Source organism: Pholcus phalangioides, unplaced genomic scaffold, assembly GCF_987345545.1.
Source record: "Pholcus phalangioides strain wild (caught in Gottingen) unplaced genomic scaffold, Ppha-v1.0 ptg000043l_1, whole genome shotgun sequence".
Lineage (NCBI taxonomy): Eukaryota > Metazoa > Arthropoda > Arachnida > Araneae > Pholcidae > Pholcus > Pholcus phalangioides.
In genome coordinates this window covers 541,772-561,059 of record NW_028301629.1, presented here as the reverse complement: position 1 = coordinate 561,059, position 19,288 = coordinate 541,772, and the positions used below count along the sequence as shown (strand labels likewise).

The following is a 19,288-nucleotide window of genomic DNA, read 5'->3' as shown; positions in this document are numbered from 1 at the left end:
CTTTTCTTTCCGAGCTCACCTCAGCATAATATCCTGAAAATAACTGTTTCCTTGATATCTCTGGCTGAGAAAGAAGCCATCTATATCTCTACATATTCTTAGTTTTAGAATTGGCACCTATGTGATGTGATTCTGTACGGTCCGAAACCAGTGTCGTCTTAAGGCATGGGGGGCCTCACAAAAATGAGATCTGGTTCAAATTTTCGAGAACTTGTTTGGTAGGGCCCCAGAAAAATCAATTGGCCCTGGGGCCCATGATACTCTTACGACGGCCCTGTCCGGAACTGGTCGTAACTTGAACTGAAAATCTTGCAGTTAACGAATATCTTAGTTGACTTGAAAAGATATCAACTCATCTCGAGTCATGAGCAGGGTCGGGCTTGGGCATTTGGCTTAAAAGTTGGTGGTGAAAACAATTTCGTGGCCCTCTAGAGTATCTGTATGCATAGTTGAACAAGCGAATGGCTGAGTATAGACTTCAGCGTAGATGTCTGGGGTGATTTTCATTTGTTCATTTGATTTGTAAACAGGTATTGACAAAAAGCAAACAAGGAAACGCATCAAGGGTTGGACTTCTAGAGTAAGAATAAGAAAGAGTAGGTACTATTCTATGTCTATGGTTGGACTGATGTATACTGATGGACACGAATTTTGTACTATAAATTCCTTGTATAGTATATATGGGGCCCCGGGAAAAATCTGGCTTGGGGGCCGCCGAATATCCCGGATTAGGGGCCCTGCTGCAGGATGTGAAGGCCGTTAAGACACCACATATGAATCTAGGTACCGCAGCATGGCTTGTTGAGCTTCGAGTTTCATGGGAAATTTTTTTTGTTGGGCCCGCAACGTTGAAGATCAGTTGTTTTTTGGATATCTGACTAGAACCAAAGCAGCTTAGAAGTTATGGATTAATTTACGGAAAGTTTTTGGACTTGCAGCTTTGGACTAGAGCAGTGTTTCCCAAAGTGGGCAATGGAATGTTCCAGGGGCCGATAAAAGCTACAGATTCAACAAAGGGTCCTATGGGTTCATTCGAGTTGGGGGGCGAGGAAAGGAAAGAAATTCCGATGAATGGGGGCGATGGAATAAAAAGTTTGGGAAACTGTGGACTAGAGGCTTTCATCAGAGAAAATCCCACGACATTTCGGGCACCACATCCCTTTCGGAATATGGGGATTTTCGTGGCGCTAACCGCCATGATACCCGGTGACGACACAATGCTCAGATTTCCCATGGAATCATAACACTAAAGCCGGGTCCACAACAATTTCCCTCCTGTTTTGCACCCATGTTAATTTTTTTTGTTTAATAAAACAACCTGGGAACTTTTTGGACCCGGTTGCAGGGGTGTGGCTGGGGCCCCTTTGGCCATCGCTCGGATTCGTGGGCTCATCCGGGACTTGTCTGGGATGGGGGAAGCAGCTGCTACTGAGGGGTTACAACCTAAAAGACCAGGATTTGCGCTTGCAGCTAGGACTTAGACAGAGTGTCGGGAAGGGGCGCCTGCTGGTGGTTCATTGGCGGGCGCTCCGGCCCGGCACCCCTGGCCCTACCGAGCACGATCCAACCCACACGGATAAGGGCTTACATCCCAGAAGGGACAAAGCCCGGGTCGTGTCTGGTTTGACGGAGCAGAATTCCGCAGCTCAAAATACCGGTTTTGAGGTATGTCTAGCACAGTGCTGGTGATTTGAATGATCGCTTTTGATTTGCCATACCACAAAACCGGTTTTTGTGCTTCAGAATTCTGCAGATTTCTGCCAACACCTTCTATAGCAGAAAGCCTCCGCGCGAAGCTTTGACGTCACCGAAGTCGTCCATTTCACTTGTAGCCATTGGATATAGCAGTCCTACGTACGCAAAAATCTTTACCTTTTTTTGCAGTATATTCAATGACTATAGGTGAAGGGGACGACTTCAGTGACTTCACGAGCTTCTCGCGTAGGCTTTCTGCTGTAGAAGGTGTTGGTTCTGCTGGTGCGGAACCGGCATCACGGGTCATCGACAGCAAGATTCTTAACCGGAGGTAGAAGATGCATGTTGTTTTTCGGTGCTGGGTCCGAGCCAAAATCAACTACCCCCGTGACGCGTCTGACAAAGAGTGAATTGTTTTGTAACAACATGAATAAGATTGTTTTTTCTTTCGGTGCGGGTTGCAATAAATAAAATAAGGCGAGACTCGACGAATGTGAATGCAGCTGGAGGTTTAGAAGCCGTGTGTGTGTAAAAACGGCAAAAAGACAGTTTACGGTGGGATAAACGTCCATCGCGAGGGGAGGGAGGAACCAAGGAGGAATGTTTATGCTCGAGTATGGGGTCTCCGGGTCCCCATCACGTGTGACACGAAGGGGAGGATTCCGCCGAGGGTTTTTTTTTTTTTGGTCGTTTCTGGTTGTGGGGGGGATAAACTGCGAGAGTTTAGCGAATTTTCCGCACCATTACCATGTCAGAGGTGAAGCAAAAAAAAAAAAGAGGCGAGAGATTCCTTTACAAAAACGTTCCTGTCCTATTCACTTTGTTCTTGCAGGTGATAAAGATAATCCCAAAGTGCTGCCAGATGAAGATCTTCTCTCATAATACTACACAATGGTACCCACTTCCCTCTTTCTTTGCTTATAAACTCATCCCGGGGAGGAAGAACAACGGCAATAAACCACCCAGAAAGGGCTCTTTCCTAAGTTAAGACGACGATGGGGACGACGACACGGGTACCCTTCCTCTTATACGTGTAGGAACTTGATGGCGTAATCATCCACGAACTTGTGGAATTTTTCTGGTCGTTAATTTGCTTTGCATTGAGTAAATTTTCGAAGACAGAATTAAGCATAGTTTCTTGATAAGGAGCAACAGGAATAGTTTGGTACAGGGCCGTCTTAAGAGCATCATGGGCCCCCGGGTCAAATGATTTTTCAGAGGCCCTGCCTGGACTATTCTCGAAAAATTAGACTACTTCTCGTTTTTCTGAGGTCCCTCTTCTCCATAGGCTCCCGGGCCGTGCCCGTGTGAGCCCATGAGTTAAGACGGCACTGGTTTGGTAGTGTTTTTAGACTATAGATTCAGCATTTGGGTGCCGTATCGCCAGGACCACCCAAAAAAATTCGCAAATTGAACCAAAATCTGGGAAGGTAATATCAAACATCTTTGATGGCTAATGCTGATTGAGTTACACCTGAAAACGAAGCCACTGTCAACAGAAAGGTGTTATTCTTAGGGCCGTATTCACCGACATGGTTTAAACTGTAGTCACAATTTTTGGATAAGAGATCAACATAGATTGGTTAAAAACCTGAATTTAACCAATCCATGTTTGATCTCTTATCAAAAAAATTGTGACTGGTTTTTAAACCATGTCGGTGAATACGGTCCTTAGACGGCACTTTCCTACGTCTACGTTCGCTCTATGTCATGAAAAATTGCGGTGCTGCAAGTTTGCAGCGTGATGCTCGATTGCGATGCTGGAATTTTACGGTCTGCTGCTCAATTTGCGATTCTCAATTTCGCAGTCGATTATGATACTGCTATTTCATCGTCTGCTGCCCGATTGTGGTGTTGCAATTTTGTGGTCTGCTGCTAGAACGCGATGCTGCAAGTTTTCGGTCTGCTTCCCGATTATGATACTGATATTTTACGGTCTGCTGCTCGATTGCGATTCTCAATTTCACAGTCGATTGTGATGCCGTAATTTTACAGCCTCCTACTCGATTATGATGCTATAATTTCGCGGTCTGCTGCTTGAATGAGATGCTTCAAGTTTGCGGTCTGCTTCCAGGTAAAATGATGTCGAAATATTATGCTCTATTGCTCAAGATCAAAATGATGAAATTTTACTGCCTATTGCTAGACCTAGAATGCGATGCTGCAATTCTAACGGCCTGCTGCTCGATTGTGATACCGCTATTTTGGGGCTTGCTGCCCGATTACGAGGCTGCAAGTTTGTGGTCTGCTGCTCGATTGCAATGTGTCAAGTTTGCGGTCTGCTGCTTGAAAGCGATGCTGTACGTTTGTGTTCTGCTTCTAGATAAAATGATGCTGAAATTTCATGCTCTAATGCGATGCTGCAGTTATATAGTCTGCTGCTCGATTACGATGCTACAATTTTGTGGCCTGCTGTCCGATTGTGATGCGGCAATTTTACAATTTTCCACTTTTCTTCTGTATTGCAATTTTAATGTATGCAGCTCAGTTTTGCGGTATTATTTTTCTGCTACAATTTCACATTCTGTTGCTTGATGCTGCAATTTTATGGTTTGCTGCTCTCACGGTAAGTAATATTTCTTCTTCTTTGACTACTCCCCACCTAAATGCTCCAGTTCTCATAGAAAATTTTGAGCCCTGGCCTTAAGAACAAAATTATGTTGGAAACTTTAGCCCTAACAGCATCTGATACCCAGAAATTGTCCATCCCGCAGCAATCCAGAACCAAACCAACACTCAATTCGTAGCAATCCGTAATGCTGCAATTTTATGGTCCCTCACATAAAATCCGATACTTTCCATCACAGCCCAATTACAAGAGTTCCTTTAATGACACTCACATAAATACTTGAAACGTCTGTCCACTCGGCTCTATGTAACCCCATCCAGAAATGACTACACTTATTTTGATTGCAGCCGCTTGTCACTGTTTTGTATCCAACGACGGTCAAGGTTATATATAAAAAAGATGCGGTCCGAGACTATTTTACGATTGTTATCCTTCCATCCTTCATACGCCCCAGAATCAGAGGGTAAAACGGGATAGAGATTCACGATGACAGACGGGGGCCCCCGATTCCTCAAAATCAAGAACTCGACCATTCGACTGATCCAGTTGGCATCTGGTATCGAGTTCAAAAACACTTTAACCGCGGATAAATTAATCGTCGCACGTCTGGTGTGATGCGATACGAAAGGCGAAACCAACGAAATACATACACGTACATGATATATTTATTACATTCAGAGAACACCCTTTTACCCCTCAGATATTTCTACAAGGAATTCGTCGACTAATACCCTCAAAAGCAGCGCCCGCAGCAGAAAAAACACATCAAGTTAGATCTTATAATATGGACGCGGAACAATTTCCTCCCTCAACCCATAAATAATTTGGACCGCTGTTCCGGATGTTGGAACCGGGAGAATATATATATAAAAAAACAAAATGGAGTATGTTCCACATATGGCTTTTGATGAGAATCCATACTGCTGCTCCTGCAAACAGCACCTCGTTTATACATACAGCTGTGATAATGGGCTTAGGGATAAGGGTTTGGCCATCTCCTCATTCTTCAGATGGTATATCGGTAAATCTGCCGGCAACTTGTTGAAGGAACAACAGTGTACTTGTGGTGTGGTACATAGAGTGAGGAGGTACGGGGCCCCCCTCATCCATTGCACGTGAGAAAACAACTCTGTCGACACGTTTGGCAAAAAAAAGTGAGAAGGGGAAAGTGCAAATAACTCAACGAGAATTTATTACATGGCATATTATAGTTTGGAGCCTACAGGAAATAACACAAAAAGAGCCGGGATTCTTCTTGTTTCTCATGGTTTAGCATCTTTTTTTTGCCACGAGACAAGACGTATGGCCACTTGGAATGCTTGGAAAAGTTGGTTGGCCACCTCCGACATTTTCTTTGATGTCTCACTCACGCAACGTTGTCATTTTATTTTTTCCTCTGATGGCCCTTTGATAAATTTGCTGCAATTGACGGTGCAATTCGAATTTGTCTCTTTGAGGTAATTCAAATGATTCTTTGGGTACTGCCCAAATGATTTTATTCTTTCCTCCGTTCGCGAGGCATAATTAGAATTATTCTCAAGATACTCTAATTAATATGTTGTTAGGTATTTAATTGCGCTATATAACTTGTCCAATCAGTTATTTCATTTCAATGCATCTTCGGATAACATTGAGCTCAGTTTTTAGGTATTCAAACGTGTTTTTAGGTATTCATGTGCGTCTTCAAATATTCAATCGCGTCTCCGGTTATTTGAATGCACCTTGTGTTATTCAAATGCGTCTCCGGTTATTCAAATGAGTCTTCAGAAATTCAATCGCATCTTTGGACATTCGAATTCGTCTTTTCAAACGCGTTTTCGGATGTTCAGTCGGGTCTTCATGTGTCTTCAGTATTCAAATTCATCTTCAGATATCATTCAAATTCGTTTTCAGATTCCATTCAAATTCATCTTCAGATATCATTCAAATTCGTTTTCAGATTCCATTCAAATTCATCTTCAGATTCCATTCAAATTCGTTTTCAGATTCTATTCAAATTCATCTTCAGATTCCATTCAAATTCATCTTCAGATTCTTTATCAGATGTTAAAATTCATATAAAGATGTTAAGATTCATATAAAGATTCGTTATAAGATGTTAAAATTCATATAAAGATTCGTTATCAGATGTTAAAATTCATATAAAGATTCGTTATCAGATGTTAAAATTCATATAAAGATTCGTTATCAGATGTTAAAATTCATATAAAGATTCGTTATCAGATGTTAAAATTCATATAAAGATTCGTTATCAGATGTTAAAATTCATATAAAGATTCGTTATAAGATGTTAAAATTCATATAAAGATTCGTTATCAGATGTTAAAATTCATATAAAGATTCGTTATCAGATGTTAAAATTCATATAAAGATTCGTTATCAGATGTTAAAATTACACATTCGTCTTTAGATATCGTTCAAATTCATCTTCAGATACCCTTTTTAAATACATCCATTTAAATTTAGATACATATTCGAACAAGTCTTTTGATATAATTAATATTTTACAAATACGTTGTATTTAAATTTATCTTCAGACACAAAAATGCATTTAATACTTTTTCGAATACCATTTAAAATTTCATTCACTATCATCAGATTCACTGTGTTTTCGGACATTTTCTAATAACTTCCTCCCGATTTTTATTTGCACGGTTTTCTCAGGATATTAGTAGGCTTATGTTCCCGATAATCAAGAAGAAATTTCCAATCGTATCTTCGAAAATTCTCAGGAAATGAACAAACTCTATTATTATAGTGGAAATTTGCAATTTTATTAAATTTCCTAAAAATCAAGGGCAACATTTCCATCGTAATTCCTCACAAATGCAAGAATTCTCGAGAAATGATCATTTTTGTGTCTTAAGAAAAGTAAATAATATCGAATCAATCACATTGAAAAATGATGATCACGATTTTAGTTTCGTTTTTGAATCGCAATTGGCAATTTCCGGCACCAAATCTTTTTAGTAAATGTTCACGAGGCACACGGAATGCCTACGAGCGTTTCCGTCACACATCCCTCATGCGAAAATGACACAAAACGGAGCTTATCTCAATTGTGCCGCAAACCAAAGAATGACAATAAAATAAATAAATCATAAATAAAATCTTGACACTTGCATTTTGTGCATCAAAGATCAGAAAGGAAGCATCTTATTGATAAATGAATCAAATTTATTCCTTCGAAATGTATTCAAAAAACGCATTTGTATGTTCTCATACGTATGTATACAATATGTCATACGCACAATAGAGATATCGCGCTATTATGTATGGCATATTTACCAGCCCGTTGATGTTCCTTGGGACCATAATGGCTTCTATTTTGTCCAAAGGGCTCTTTTTTAAGGGGAGAAAAACGCATTTTTATAAGAAGGCTTCCTGTTTTTTAGCGAACGTTGCGTTGTAGGCGTTTACTCTTGCGGGCAATATTTTATCCGGGATTTTTTTCCAGTTGGGATAAAAGATGTTTTACCTCATTAACACGTTTATGATCATTCCTTCCTGCACTTTGAATTCCATTTCGATGTTGGAATATTTTGTTGAAATTGCATCAATTGAGAATATTTCAAGAAATTTTTTTGATTAATTTTTGTAACTTTTTTAAAATTAATTTTAACAAGAAGTTTGAAACTGGGCGACATGTTATCCTAAATTGAGGGCAACAAAATATGACGACATATTTGAAAACAAAAAAAGTTGAAGTGAAACGAAACTGAATTGTGTTAGTTATTCACATTTAACTGTAGGCTAATTTAAATTAATCAATTACAAAAGAATCACTTGCATGGAAAATAACAATATAATACCGATTCGGACCCACGTTTAACTTACGAATTGAATATTATTACTATCCCGGATGTGCAACAAGAGGATCGCCGATTTGGGAACTCTCATTCACGAGCGGCTTAGGTTTTCTGAATATTGTTCAGCGGTGGTCAAAAAATCGAATAGTATGCTCGGTTTCATTCTTAAAAAGTCTTCCCGTTCTCCTAAAGCAGGCATCTTCAACCCCACTTTGCTCTCGCGAGCACCACGGTACTCCCCGAAGCACGCAGATTGCTCGATGCTAGTGTCCTATTTTGTGCTCGCTTGATCAACGTCCCTAGTAAGTACCTCGTACATATTATATTGATGGATTGAAATCACATCCTGATTTCATGCATTGGTATGCCAAACTTGAACTTGCCGTAAGGTAAGTAAAGTATATCTTAGCTCAGTTGTTCTCAACCTGGGACCATATGGTCTCCTTGCGGTCCTGGGATATTCTAGGGGGGGGGGGGGCACGGGAGAAAATCAGAAAAATAGGTGATCCACGACAGGTTAAGGGAGTCATAGAGAGCTGTGAAGAGAAAAGCTTTAAAAGGGAAAAACATGGTTGAAAAATATTAATACTTTCATAATCCATCAGATCCGTCCATAGAACCAGGGACATCTTAATCCTTGGGTCTATGTGGGCATGATCCGGGTCTTCGTGTCTATAATGGAGGGGGAATGCACTATATGGGATCTGGGACTATGGTTTTCATGCGTAAGCTGTTACTTCCAGCTAAGTATGGAGGGCCGCAAGAGCAACGGTTGATGTGTTTGGAAGGTCGATTTATCGTGCAGGTTCGTAGGATCGTCCAGTATTTTACACAGACCGTTTTTTACCATATAATTTGACTCCTGGGAGAGATGAAAATCCACCATTTGAATCCGTGCCTAGCCAGGATTATAGATTGATCTGATTTATTAAAACTTCAATCATAATAAAAAAATAGAAAGTATCTTACTCTTGGAAGAGGGTGGGGGGCCCTAGATGGAGCAGGGGGGCCACGAGAAAAAAATGTCATCCATAGGGGGTGCCATGAGTTGAAAAAGGTTAAGAACCATAGCCATCAACAATTGCACAGCAATATGTCTCCACCCTCACTATTTCTCTCCTTAAAATTGCAAGGTCAAAAATCATTCTTGTTTGGCTTGTCAAGAAATAGGACTCTTCGGCTACTTAACCGCACACCAACTCCAGTCATATATCGACACATGGCAATTTCCAACTAGTGGATGGGAAATGAAGGCGCCATCCATCGGTGGTCACTCCAGGCTCGTTAGGTAAAGAATTTTTTCCTGTTGTTTTGGCTGTATTCGAACCTATGGACCTTGAAAACTTCATAGTGCAAGACGAGCATCTTACCACTGGGGGGGCATTCTGTTGGTAATTATGGAAACTTCATGAACAACTCACGCGTAAGAATCGAATATTTAAGAGTTGCTTGGAACCGCGTTTCTCAGCCCGTGGTCAGCGGACCAGAGGTGATGCACGACGATGTCACAGGTGGTCCACAGGGAGACTTGGTAATTGAATTCCAACTGAACGAAAAATTATTGAATTGTTATTATTGATATATATAAGTATGGTCTAAAGTAGGACTTCGTTTTTTAGGGTCATGGCCTCACAAGAGTCCGACAAATCTCTTCTTTTTTTTCACACTTTAAATTCACTATAGAGGCTGCCCCGTCAAAATCTCAGCCTAGGGGGCCCCGGACCTAAGAAGGAGCGGGCTCCACGCTTAATGTTAAACCGAAAAATCTTTACGAGAAAATACGGGAAATTGTGATACTAAATACAGGATATACCTGTAGCCAAAAATTGTAGTTACGACGAAATTGTTAATTATTGCTGAAATTACTGAAGGACATACAACTACTACTTAACAGTAAATGCACCTCGTACGCAAGAGTTGCAGAAAATTGCATTTTAAACTAGAATTTATTTCAATACAAAAACATTCACCAAGACTTGGGTGACCATATTTCATTCAGAAAAATGCGGGAAAGTGGGAGCTTAGTTAAATATGGTAAGAGATACGGAACATCGGCGGTTTTCAACAAAAACGGTTACATACGGTAAGTCGAAAAAATCGCTAATTGTTGCTTAAAAATTACCAATCAGTAGGAAATAAAGAATTACTGTCAATCGCAGAAAACTGAAAAGTAGTTCACAGAAAAAACTTTAAACAAGACAAATATGTTTGGATGTGTGTGAATATTCACATATTTGTAGTCATAATTATCATAATATATTTTATGAGTGATGAAAATTATCTTCATTCACAATTTTCATAAAGATTGCAAATTCAAGTATACGCTTCGTTCCTTACACAAGTTCCTTAAATGAGCAGAGGGAGAAACAAAATGTGGGACGTCATAGATTTATTTCACAGAACAGCTATTTGTACGTATCTACAGAGATTTTGACGGAACGTGACCTACAAATAGAGTACGATCGACAAATAACATCTCGTCTTCCCGATAAAATTTCAACAACTGGACATAGTTCCGTTTCGGTGGTGCCACTTATGTATGAAGGCAAAAGAACCCTTCTCCAGGCAAAAGAGAAAAAACCTTCTCCAGGCAATTTTGGCATCAAGACATCGCTAACTTATAGCCGTCGCCAAACGTACCAACTTCGCGATATCTACGGAGAATTGCAGTAACGATTATTTACAGGTGAAAAATTATAAATAATGATTATTTACATAATTTTCGAAACAATACGTATTTTGCTCCTGAATTTAAACGTACCGTATTTATAAGACATGATCACACTACTTGTACTGTAAGTGGAGAAAGTCCATCGAATTGCTTCAAACATTTTACTGGTCCTTGGAATCAGAAAGGTTCAGAAACGTTGGCTTAAGAAGAAGCATCAATGCCGAAACGAACTCAAAATATACAATGGCTTTACTTGAAAAAATATAAGAAAACCATGTTGATTAAGGGCATCACTGCCAAATAAAGGGTTAAAGGACTGTATTTGGCCTGGGATTCAGCATCATCATCATCTTTGGTGTCATGTAGGAAGAGCTTAGGCAATTTTTCCCATTACTCTAGCACCAAGCAGTGTAACATTAATTGTGGGTCATGCGTTTGTGAAGAAATATTCTGTGAATTCTCAAAAGAGTTTTGCAACCGGCGTAGTGGGTTTGAGGTATGGTGTCTGTTACCATATTGTTGAGCCCCCTGAGTGGGAAAATGGTGTAACTGCAAACCGATGTGGGCCATATTAAAATAATTGAGGAGGTTGCTCCTATCTGCGGTGCCCTTTTAAAGGGAAAAAGGAGCAGAGGAGATCTCCTAAGGATATGGTCAAAACTCAACATGAGGTTATTGAAAATAAGTCACGAGAGTATGAATCAGAGCAGAAAATTTATACTTACCATGAGTTGATATGTTTGGTATAATTGAGAAAATTTACCAAGTTGTGAATGCTGATTGCATTTACTACATCACTTAGTGTCACCTGATGATCACCAAAGTAGTTCCTTCTCGGGATTGAGAAAGCGGGGCATCGTCCCACATGGTTTAAGTGGAGTTTCATCTTCCTCTCCACACACAGGACAAATAGGCGAATCTGTATAGTCACATTTATGTAGGTGTTTCGCTAGGTTAGCATGACCAGTGATGATCTGTGTATAACCAGTCGAATCTGTTTTCTATGCAGGGAAATAAGTTTATTGGAAATATTTGGTTGGGTTCCCAAAGCCAGTTTGGCTCGTCTGCAGTCCCGCCGTGAGTTCCATTGCCGAAAATGTCAATTTTCTGTCCATCGTTTGACATCTCCTTTTATGGTTGACATGGAGACAGGATAGAAAGGTTCAGATCCAGATAGCATCGGGTTCGCTGCCTCTTTGGCTATCTGGTCTGCTAGTTCGTTTCCCTGGAAACTTTCATGTCCAGGAATCCAGTAAAGATTAATGTTGTTGCCAAATACTGCAAATTAAGTTTAAGTTTCCTTTATTTAAGATTTTTAAGTTAAACATTACACCGTTAAAAACATTTAGGGGCTAAGCAAGCTTGTGAGCCCACGAAACAATATCCGATACATATCTGTCGGCATAAATAATAACGAGAGAAAATAAGTGGCAACAGGAATGAAAATGATAAACAAAAAAAATTTGGCATTTAGCGGCGTTTGCAAGATAAAAGAAGATTACATTACAATATCAAACAGATAATTTAAATCTTCTTGAGTTAACAACCAAGATTTTAAATTGATAAAAGAAGATGTACATGAAGATTGTTCTTTTATTAACTGAGGAAGTAAATTGAATATTTTGGGAGCTAAAATAAAGAAAAATTTTTGGAAACGAGTTTTATTTGGCCTTGGTACCTGTATTGTATGACGTCTAAATTGCATTCCAGACTTATGTAATTTCAGATTGAGATGGCCACTTCTTTTATAAAACATTTTTAAACTTTTATAAACGTACAGATGTTGCAGAGGGAGTAGCTTTAATTGATTGAAAAGTGGAAGTGTATGCGTGAGTCTATTTTTTTACTCAGAATGATACGGATGAAGGACTTCTGTGTGACAAAAAGTGAAGAAAGATTGCTGAAGTATGTCCCAACCCCAACATGTAATGCCGTAACTCAATCTAGATTCTACCACCGCAAAATAAAGAAGTTTTAAAATGGATTGGGAACATTTATTCCTGATAAAATAAAATTTCCTAATGTTGCGATTTAATTCTACACTCAAATAATTAATATGTGAAGGTTTTTTAACAACTGGCTGTTGCGAAGATATATTTCGGAAAGAGAGAAAATTCAATTTCCCCTGCGGGGAATCGAACCCACGCCCTAGACCACTAGACTACAGAGGCACAGAATCTCTCAATCTTTCTTTATGGCAACAGCCAGTTGTTAAAAAACCTTCGTATGGTAGCGGAGAGTGACGTCATCCTTGTATAATTAATATGTGTTTTCCAGGATAGTTTTGAATCTAAAAAAGTTCCTAAATACTTAAAGGTGTCTACTCTATTTACAACACTGTACACATACAATCCGAGATACAGCCATCTGTCACACTATGATATTTCAATAAATATCATAATTAAATAATATATAAATATCATCGCAAAATTTATTCAGCGTATCAGTGCAGTATTTGACGCACAGTTGGAACTTGGGGATATTGTCAAGAGAGCCTTTAATGCTGCCTGGCCCAATCCAAGAAGATAACAATTTTACTGGTCCCTGGAATCAGAAAGGTTCAGAAACGTTGGCTTAAGACAGCGGTTCTCAACCGGTGCTCCGCGGAGTCCTTGGGGCTCCGCGAAAATTCTAAGAATATAGAATTTTTTTACTAAAGAGGGCTCCGCGCGAGTCAGAAAGGTTGAGAAGCGCTGGCTTAAGAAGAAGCATCAATGCCGAAACGAGCTCAAAATATGCAATGCCTTTTACTGTACTTGAAAAATAATAAGAAAACCATGTTGCTTAAGAGCATCACTGCCAAATAAAGAGCTAAAGGACTGTATTTGGCCTGGGATTAATCAATAATACAAAATGGGCATCTTGTTATTGCTGAAAATTAATTCGGTTATATCCGATTCTCCAGGAAGAAAAGGAGGAGCTCCAGTGTGTTCTGTACTTGAAGTATTACTGGCACGAAATTAAAATGGGACTTCTGTTGATTGAAATAAATGCTTACGTCACCGTGGTAAAAATGAAATCGAATTACTTGGAAGAGAAAGTCGCGTTCCACCATTCGACGGAATATTGTCGGAAGAGGAACGCAGACCATTTGTAAGTTGGCGGATGGGCGGTCCGCCAACTTGATTATGGACGTTGTTAACATAATTATGACTTCCCGTTGTCCATTTTTGCTGGGTTTTTCAAGATTCTCGGTAAAAGTTATTATTAGAAGTTTTCCCCCGTGAGAGGCAGTATAAGACACATTATCTTGCGTCTTTGCAGCTCGTTCAGACCGAGTCGCATTTTACAGTGAATGTAGATGCGTTTCTATACAGGGCTATGGCAGCCCAGGGCAGCAAATTCGGGGGGGGGGGGGAGAATGGGTGGTGAAGAAAATTCAACTAGAAAGGGAAGATGGCGCTAAAACCATATACAAGTTGACACTCGTTATAACAACCCCTTATATCGACAATTCCATTACAACGACCGGTAGGATAAGTCCTAAATATATTCATATAGAACGGCTATCATATATGTTTTACTTTCGATATAACGACCGTTTTCGACGGGACGAAGGGAGGGTTTCGTTATATGGATCGTCGAGTCAAGAACCAGAGGACTTTGAAGCATGCACTGTATGTGTTTGTTCTACTGTATTTATGGAAGATTAATTGTTATTATTTTTATAGGACATAAGAAATGTTTCTTGGATGGTCAGACACCGTTTTGTCCGATCTGCGGACAGACGCTTCAACTACCAGAGCTGGCCACTCATTTCGAGATGGAGGTCGAGCGACTCATCGACATAAGCAAGTAAGAACTCCACATGGTTATTTGTCTATTCTAGTTCAATGGTTCTCTCTCTAGGTTTTGCGACCCCGCGGCTTCCCAGGATTGTCTGACGAAGAACCACTTCAAAGCACTGAACAGAGCAATATCGACTGCTCGCCGTGATGCCTCTGACATACGTAGTTTGGCGACATCCCCGGGAGCCACGAAGCATACTTTGAGAATCACTGGACTAGTTTTTTTTATCACTTATTATCAATGTTTCCCTGCTGGAATTTCGAGTAACCTCATGGTTTCATCAAACATCTATAGGGAAGATTGGTATTTCTTAACTTTTTTACATCCATGGCCCCCCTTTTGAACTGTATATTCTTCTTGTGGCCGCTTGTCTTATCTAGGGCCCTCATCTAAAAGTGGGACCACTTCAACTTATTGAGTTGAATTTAGTCAAAAATGAATTTATAATGAACAAAGATTTGATGTGAAGATCGATCTGGGCCCCCAGGGTCAGGTGCGGATCCAGAGAGGGGAGATCATTCCTTCCATGGAATAGGTCTGTATTACAGTGGGTCCCGTTTATAACGTTCTAACTTGGAACGTTGTACCTCTTGGTAGGACTCATTTTTGTGGTACAAACTCTTACGTACATTCATCAAGATTTCCTGTTTAAAACGTTTTCCCGTCTAGAACGGTTTTCTCTGACGGTTTTTTAAAAACGTTATAAGTGGAATCTACTGTATATACAGGGCCGTAACTGGGGGGGGGGGGCAACTGCCCAGGGTGGCAGAATTTAGGGGGTGGCCGTTTTTGGCGGGAACAAAGAACACCATAACAAAATTATCGAATTTTGGGGATTTTGGGGTTGAAGTTGTGGGGGTGGCAAAATAATATTTGCCCCGGGCTGCAAAAATCCTAGTGGCCCGGCCCTGATATATAGGGAAAAGATTTTTTTTTGTCTCGTAAAATACGTGACGATACACCGAACATACTCAATAAATCGTCCCACCGGACATATCACTCTGGATCCACGCGTACCCTGGTACCCTTAGTTCACTTAGCTTCCTTCTTGTGGGCAGCCTCTATGCAAGGCGTCTCAATTTTATGGGAAAAGTAATGTTATAGGGCCCCATACTTAACTGGAAGTAACAGCTTACATCACTAGTAAAAATGTCATAGACAGTAAAACCCTTCTTAACGGACACACATCCTTCGGATGCGGTCAACCCCCCCCCCCCCCCCCAAATAATTTGCGGCCAAATAATAATTTCCCTTTGTATACTGAAAGTATGCATTTCAAACCCCTGATTAACGGCCACCCTTTTTTTTTACGGACGAATATTTCTTGTCCCTCCGGTTACCGCAAAATAGAGGTTTTACTGTATACCAGACCTAATTATTTTACCAGACTTTCTATGGACATACACCTTGGTCATGCCCGGATGGGTGCATAGTTTTATTGAGTATTCTGTATATATTTTGTTATACTGCCAAAGTCCGAAATTGGTCAATTTCGTTAAATATTGACCCGACCAGTTCGAGAAGCTGCCGACGATCCCTGGCCAAAGTACGATAACAGAAGACCTGATTCGGGATCATCGCCCTGTTGTCGTATTTTCACGTTAGTTATGGCAACCCATCAAATCGCAGTCACAATGTGGGTAATCATTTTTTCTCCCCAAAATTTGGCGGAAAAAACTAGTCTAATTAAAACTTATCTCGCTTATAACATTCCCCCTTAGAACGTTTTCCCCGCTTAGTGCGATTTATTCTCAAAAAGTCCCAATATTCTAACAAATTCTAATTAAAATTTGCCGTTTAAAGTATTTTCCCAGCATAAAACGTTTTTTTTTTACGACGGTATTTTGAAAAAACGTTATAAACGGGATCCACTTTATGTGATTAAACAGTTAGTTTCATAGTTTTTTTCTGTCTCAAATTTCACTTTTATCCCCTCGTCACATGAAGCTAATCCAATACAGCTGCTACATATAGACATGTATCACATGTTGGCGATTAAAAAAATGGATTTGGCTCCTATCGGGCTGTCTTATATCAGCACATTGGACTTTGGCCAGGAATCTCCAGCCACCAATTCACGAATTGGCCGGACTTCGGGCTTTGGCAGTAACATATATGTATATATATTGTACTTATAAATGTGCTCATTTTAATTAAAGATGATTATTTCATGATTCTGCAGGTGCATGAGCCAACAAATGGATACATCATCATTAAGATCAGTGAGTACCTTATTTATCCTTCCTTTCATGTCCAATTTGTAAATCATGAAATCCATTGTGATCAGGTTCGTGGCCCCCCCCCCCCACAATCTTTAGCGGAGTTCCTGGTTTTGGTGGGTTCTCCAGGCCAAGAATATCATAGCGGGGCCTCCCTTTTATAGATGTTTTTAGTTAATTTATAGAATAAAATAAGTAGAATAATTAACGAAGCCTTCTCTTGATTTTTTAACCTTTACTGGAGTCATGGATGAATCTCCATAATTATTTTTATTAATTATATTTATGATAATTATGACTATAAACACAAATATTAATCTCGCATGTTTGCCATTTTTTCTCGTGAAATACATTTAGACTTCGCTTTGCAGCAACCCTTTATTTGTCCATCTGTAAATTTACCGATATCTGGTGACTTTACTGACAATTGGCAGCTTTTTAGGAGAAAATTGGTGATTTAGGTAGTAATATCAACTAGGTAGATAATATCGATTTAGGTAGTAGTTTCCCGTATTTTTAGTAGGATTTGCAGTCAGCCTATTTCAGGCTAGCGGGCCAAATGCGGCCTGCCAAGGGATTTCGTCCGTCAGCGAAAGTTGTTCCGGTAGATAAGTATCAATCTTCACAATACGATAAATACTTAGGCTGACCTTTTTCATAAAAATATAGGATATCGTCAGAAAAGTCATCAAGGGAAGTAAACGTCAGAAATACCGCATATGTGGCCCGCGTACTGAAAGGGTTGTGCATCCCTGGCCTAAATCATGGCTAATGACCTCGTGAAAAAACTTGGAATCATGGGATATCTTTGACATCTAAAGTATCTAAGGCCGGGATTACACTGTAAAAGTTTGATAAAAGTTCTTTTATAGAACTTGAAAAAAATGCAACCGATGGCTGCATTTTCTAAATTTTATAAAATAACTTTTATCTAACTTCCATAGTGTAATCCCGGCCTATAAGCTCAATCCAGATAATACATCTCTTTGAGGCTGGTATTACACTATAAAAGTTTGATAAAAAATATTTTATAAAACTTGAAATTTGAAAAATGCAACCAATAAGCACATCAATTACATCCGAGCGAACTTAACTGACCCGTCTATTGGTGGCATTTTTCAAGTTTTATAAACGAACTTTTATCAAACTTTTATAGTGTAATGCTGGCCTGACACTTATGTTATTATGGGATTTTAAGTGATGTGTTTAATATATATTTTTAAATCTAAAATAATTATTCTGAATAATTGCGCATTAAGCATTAGAGTTATCAGCCGCTGTGGTGGTCGAGTGGTTATAGTGAGGGACTCGCGATGCGAGGATCCGGGTTCGAACCCCACAGTGGTGGTCGGCTGAAGTTGGTTTTCTGTGGTTCCCAACTTCAAGGCGCAAATGCGAGCCGATCTCCCCGTTAAAAAGTCTCGCCACAGAGAGCAACAGTCCTACAACGAAAAATCATTCAATCATAACACTTCACTCATAGTTTGAAAAACTGGTGGCAGATGGCAGCACTGCACATAACAAGCATTACAGAGAAACAAAAAAAAACTTCACGTCAGGTTTCACTACACGTACACGCACATTCCCGCATGTACCGATTCGTTGGGGGTTCCGCGGGGGGTTGTGGGCGGGGTGCATGTGTGGTGTAGCAGTAGTAGGTAGGGCTCGTAGGTAGGGTAAAAAAAAAAGGGCTCGGGGATCCATGATGTTCTTAAGTCAGCCACCTCGTTGGGCAATTTGCCTGTTGTGGTGTTGTATTTGTATTTGTATAATTATTAAATAAGGTGATTATTGAATTGTCTTTTCCTTTTTCAGCCATTTTCTTCACCTCTACACATGAACAGGAAAGACGAGAAAGGCAAACCCCAATCCCGGTGGGAGGTGAGTACATTATGGTCAATAGATTGATTCATAATTTATCAGCCAAATCAATAGAATTGTCAAGAAAAATCAATGCCCATGATGATTTCATATTTCTTACCTCATTTTACAGACTTACCAAAGGGTCAAGGGAAACAGAACTTCCCGTTTAACAAGTAAGTTTGAATGTAAAATAAATATAACCATGGGAAATGTGTGTAAATCTTATTGAAATCATGGTTCATTAATCGAAACTTCTACTGAATAATCGATTGTTGAATTTTTTTTACCCAGCGCGATGTCTAATCAAAAGGAAGAAGTGGGAAGAGCCTGTGTCACCGAGCAGCAGTGACCGTGGGTCAGAAGACGCTCACCACCATCACCACCTGATGAGTCAAGCGATGAGAAAAGTGAGTTTGATATTCAGATTTCTCAATATCGGTTTTGGCGTCACCTGCAGGTCTGAAACTATATGCCTCTCTCTGCCTGCTGCAGGCACAGATCCAATGGGGAGGGGGGGGGGTGAGCGAATACCCAAGAGCCAAATGATATGGTAAGTCGTCTCTCCCGACTCATCACTCATTTTCACACAACTCCATTCGCAGCTAAATATGCTGCTGCTAAGAGCTGAGTCTCGGCTCTTTAGCAGTAGCCGAAGATGCCTACCTCCACTCCA

The 19,288-nt window shown here is 40.0% G+C and overlaps 1 protein-coding gene across 2 annotated transcripts in view; it reads left to right on the top strand.

Moving 5' to 3' along the window:
* The window catches only part of LOC149063755 (E3 ubiquitin-protein ligase Rnf220-like), an 83,669-nt gene that overhangs the window by 44,484 nt on the left and 19,897 nt on the right, over window positions 1–19,288 (top strand). For both annotated transcript variants that reach the window (XM_089255645.1, XM_089255644.1), the window contains 5 exons: window positions 14,416–14,539; window positions 16,716–16,755; window positions 18,568–18,633; window positions 18,746–18,788; window positions 18,907–19,022. In XM_089255645.1, the coding sequence (XP_089111771.1) occupies window positions 14,416–14,539; window positions 16,716–16,755; window positions 18,568–18,633; window positions 18,746–18,788; window positions 18,907–19,022 (389 nt within the window). The remainder of the gene's footprint in view (window positions 1–14,415; window positions 14,540–16,715; window positions 16,756–18,567; window positions 18,634–18,745; window positions 18,789–18,906; window positions 19,023–19,288) is intronic.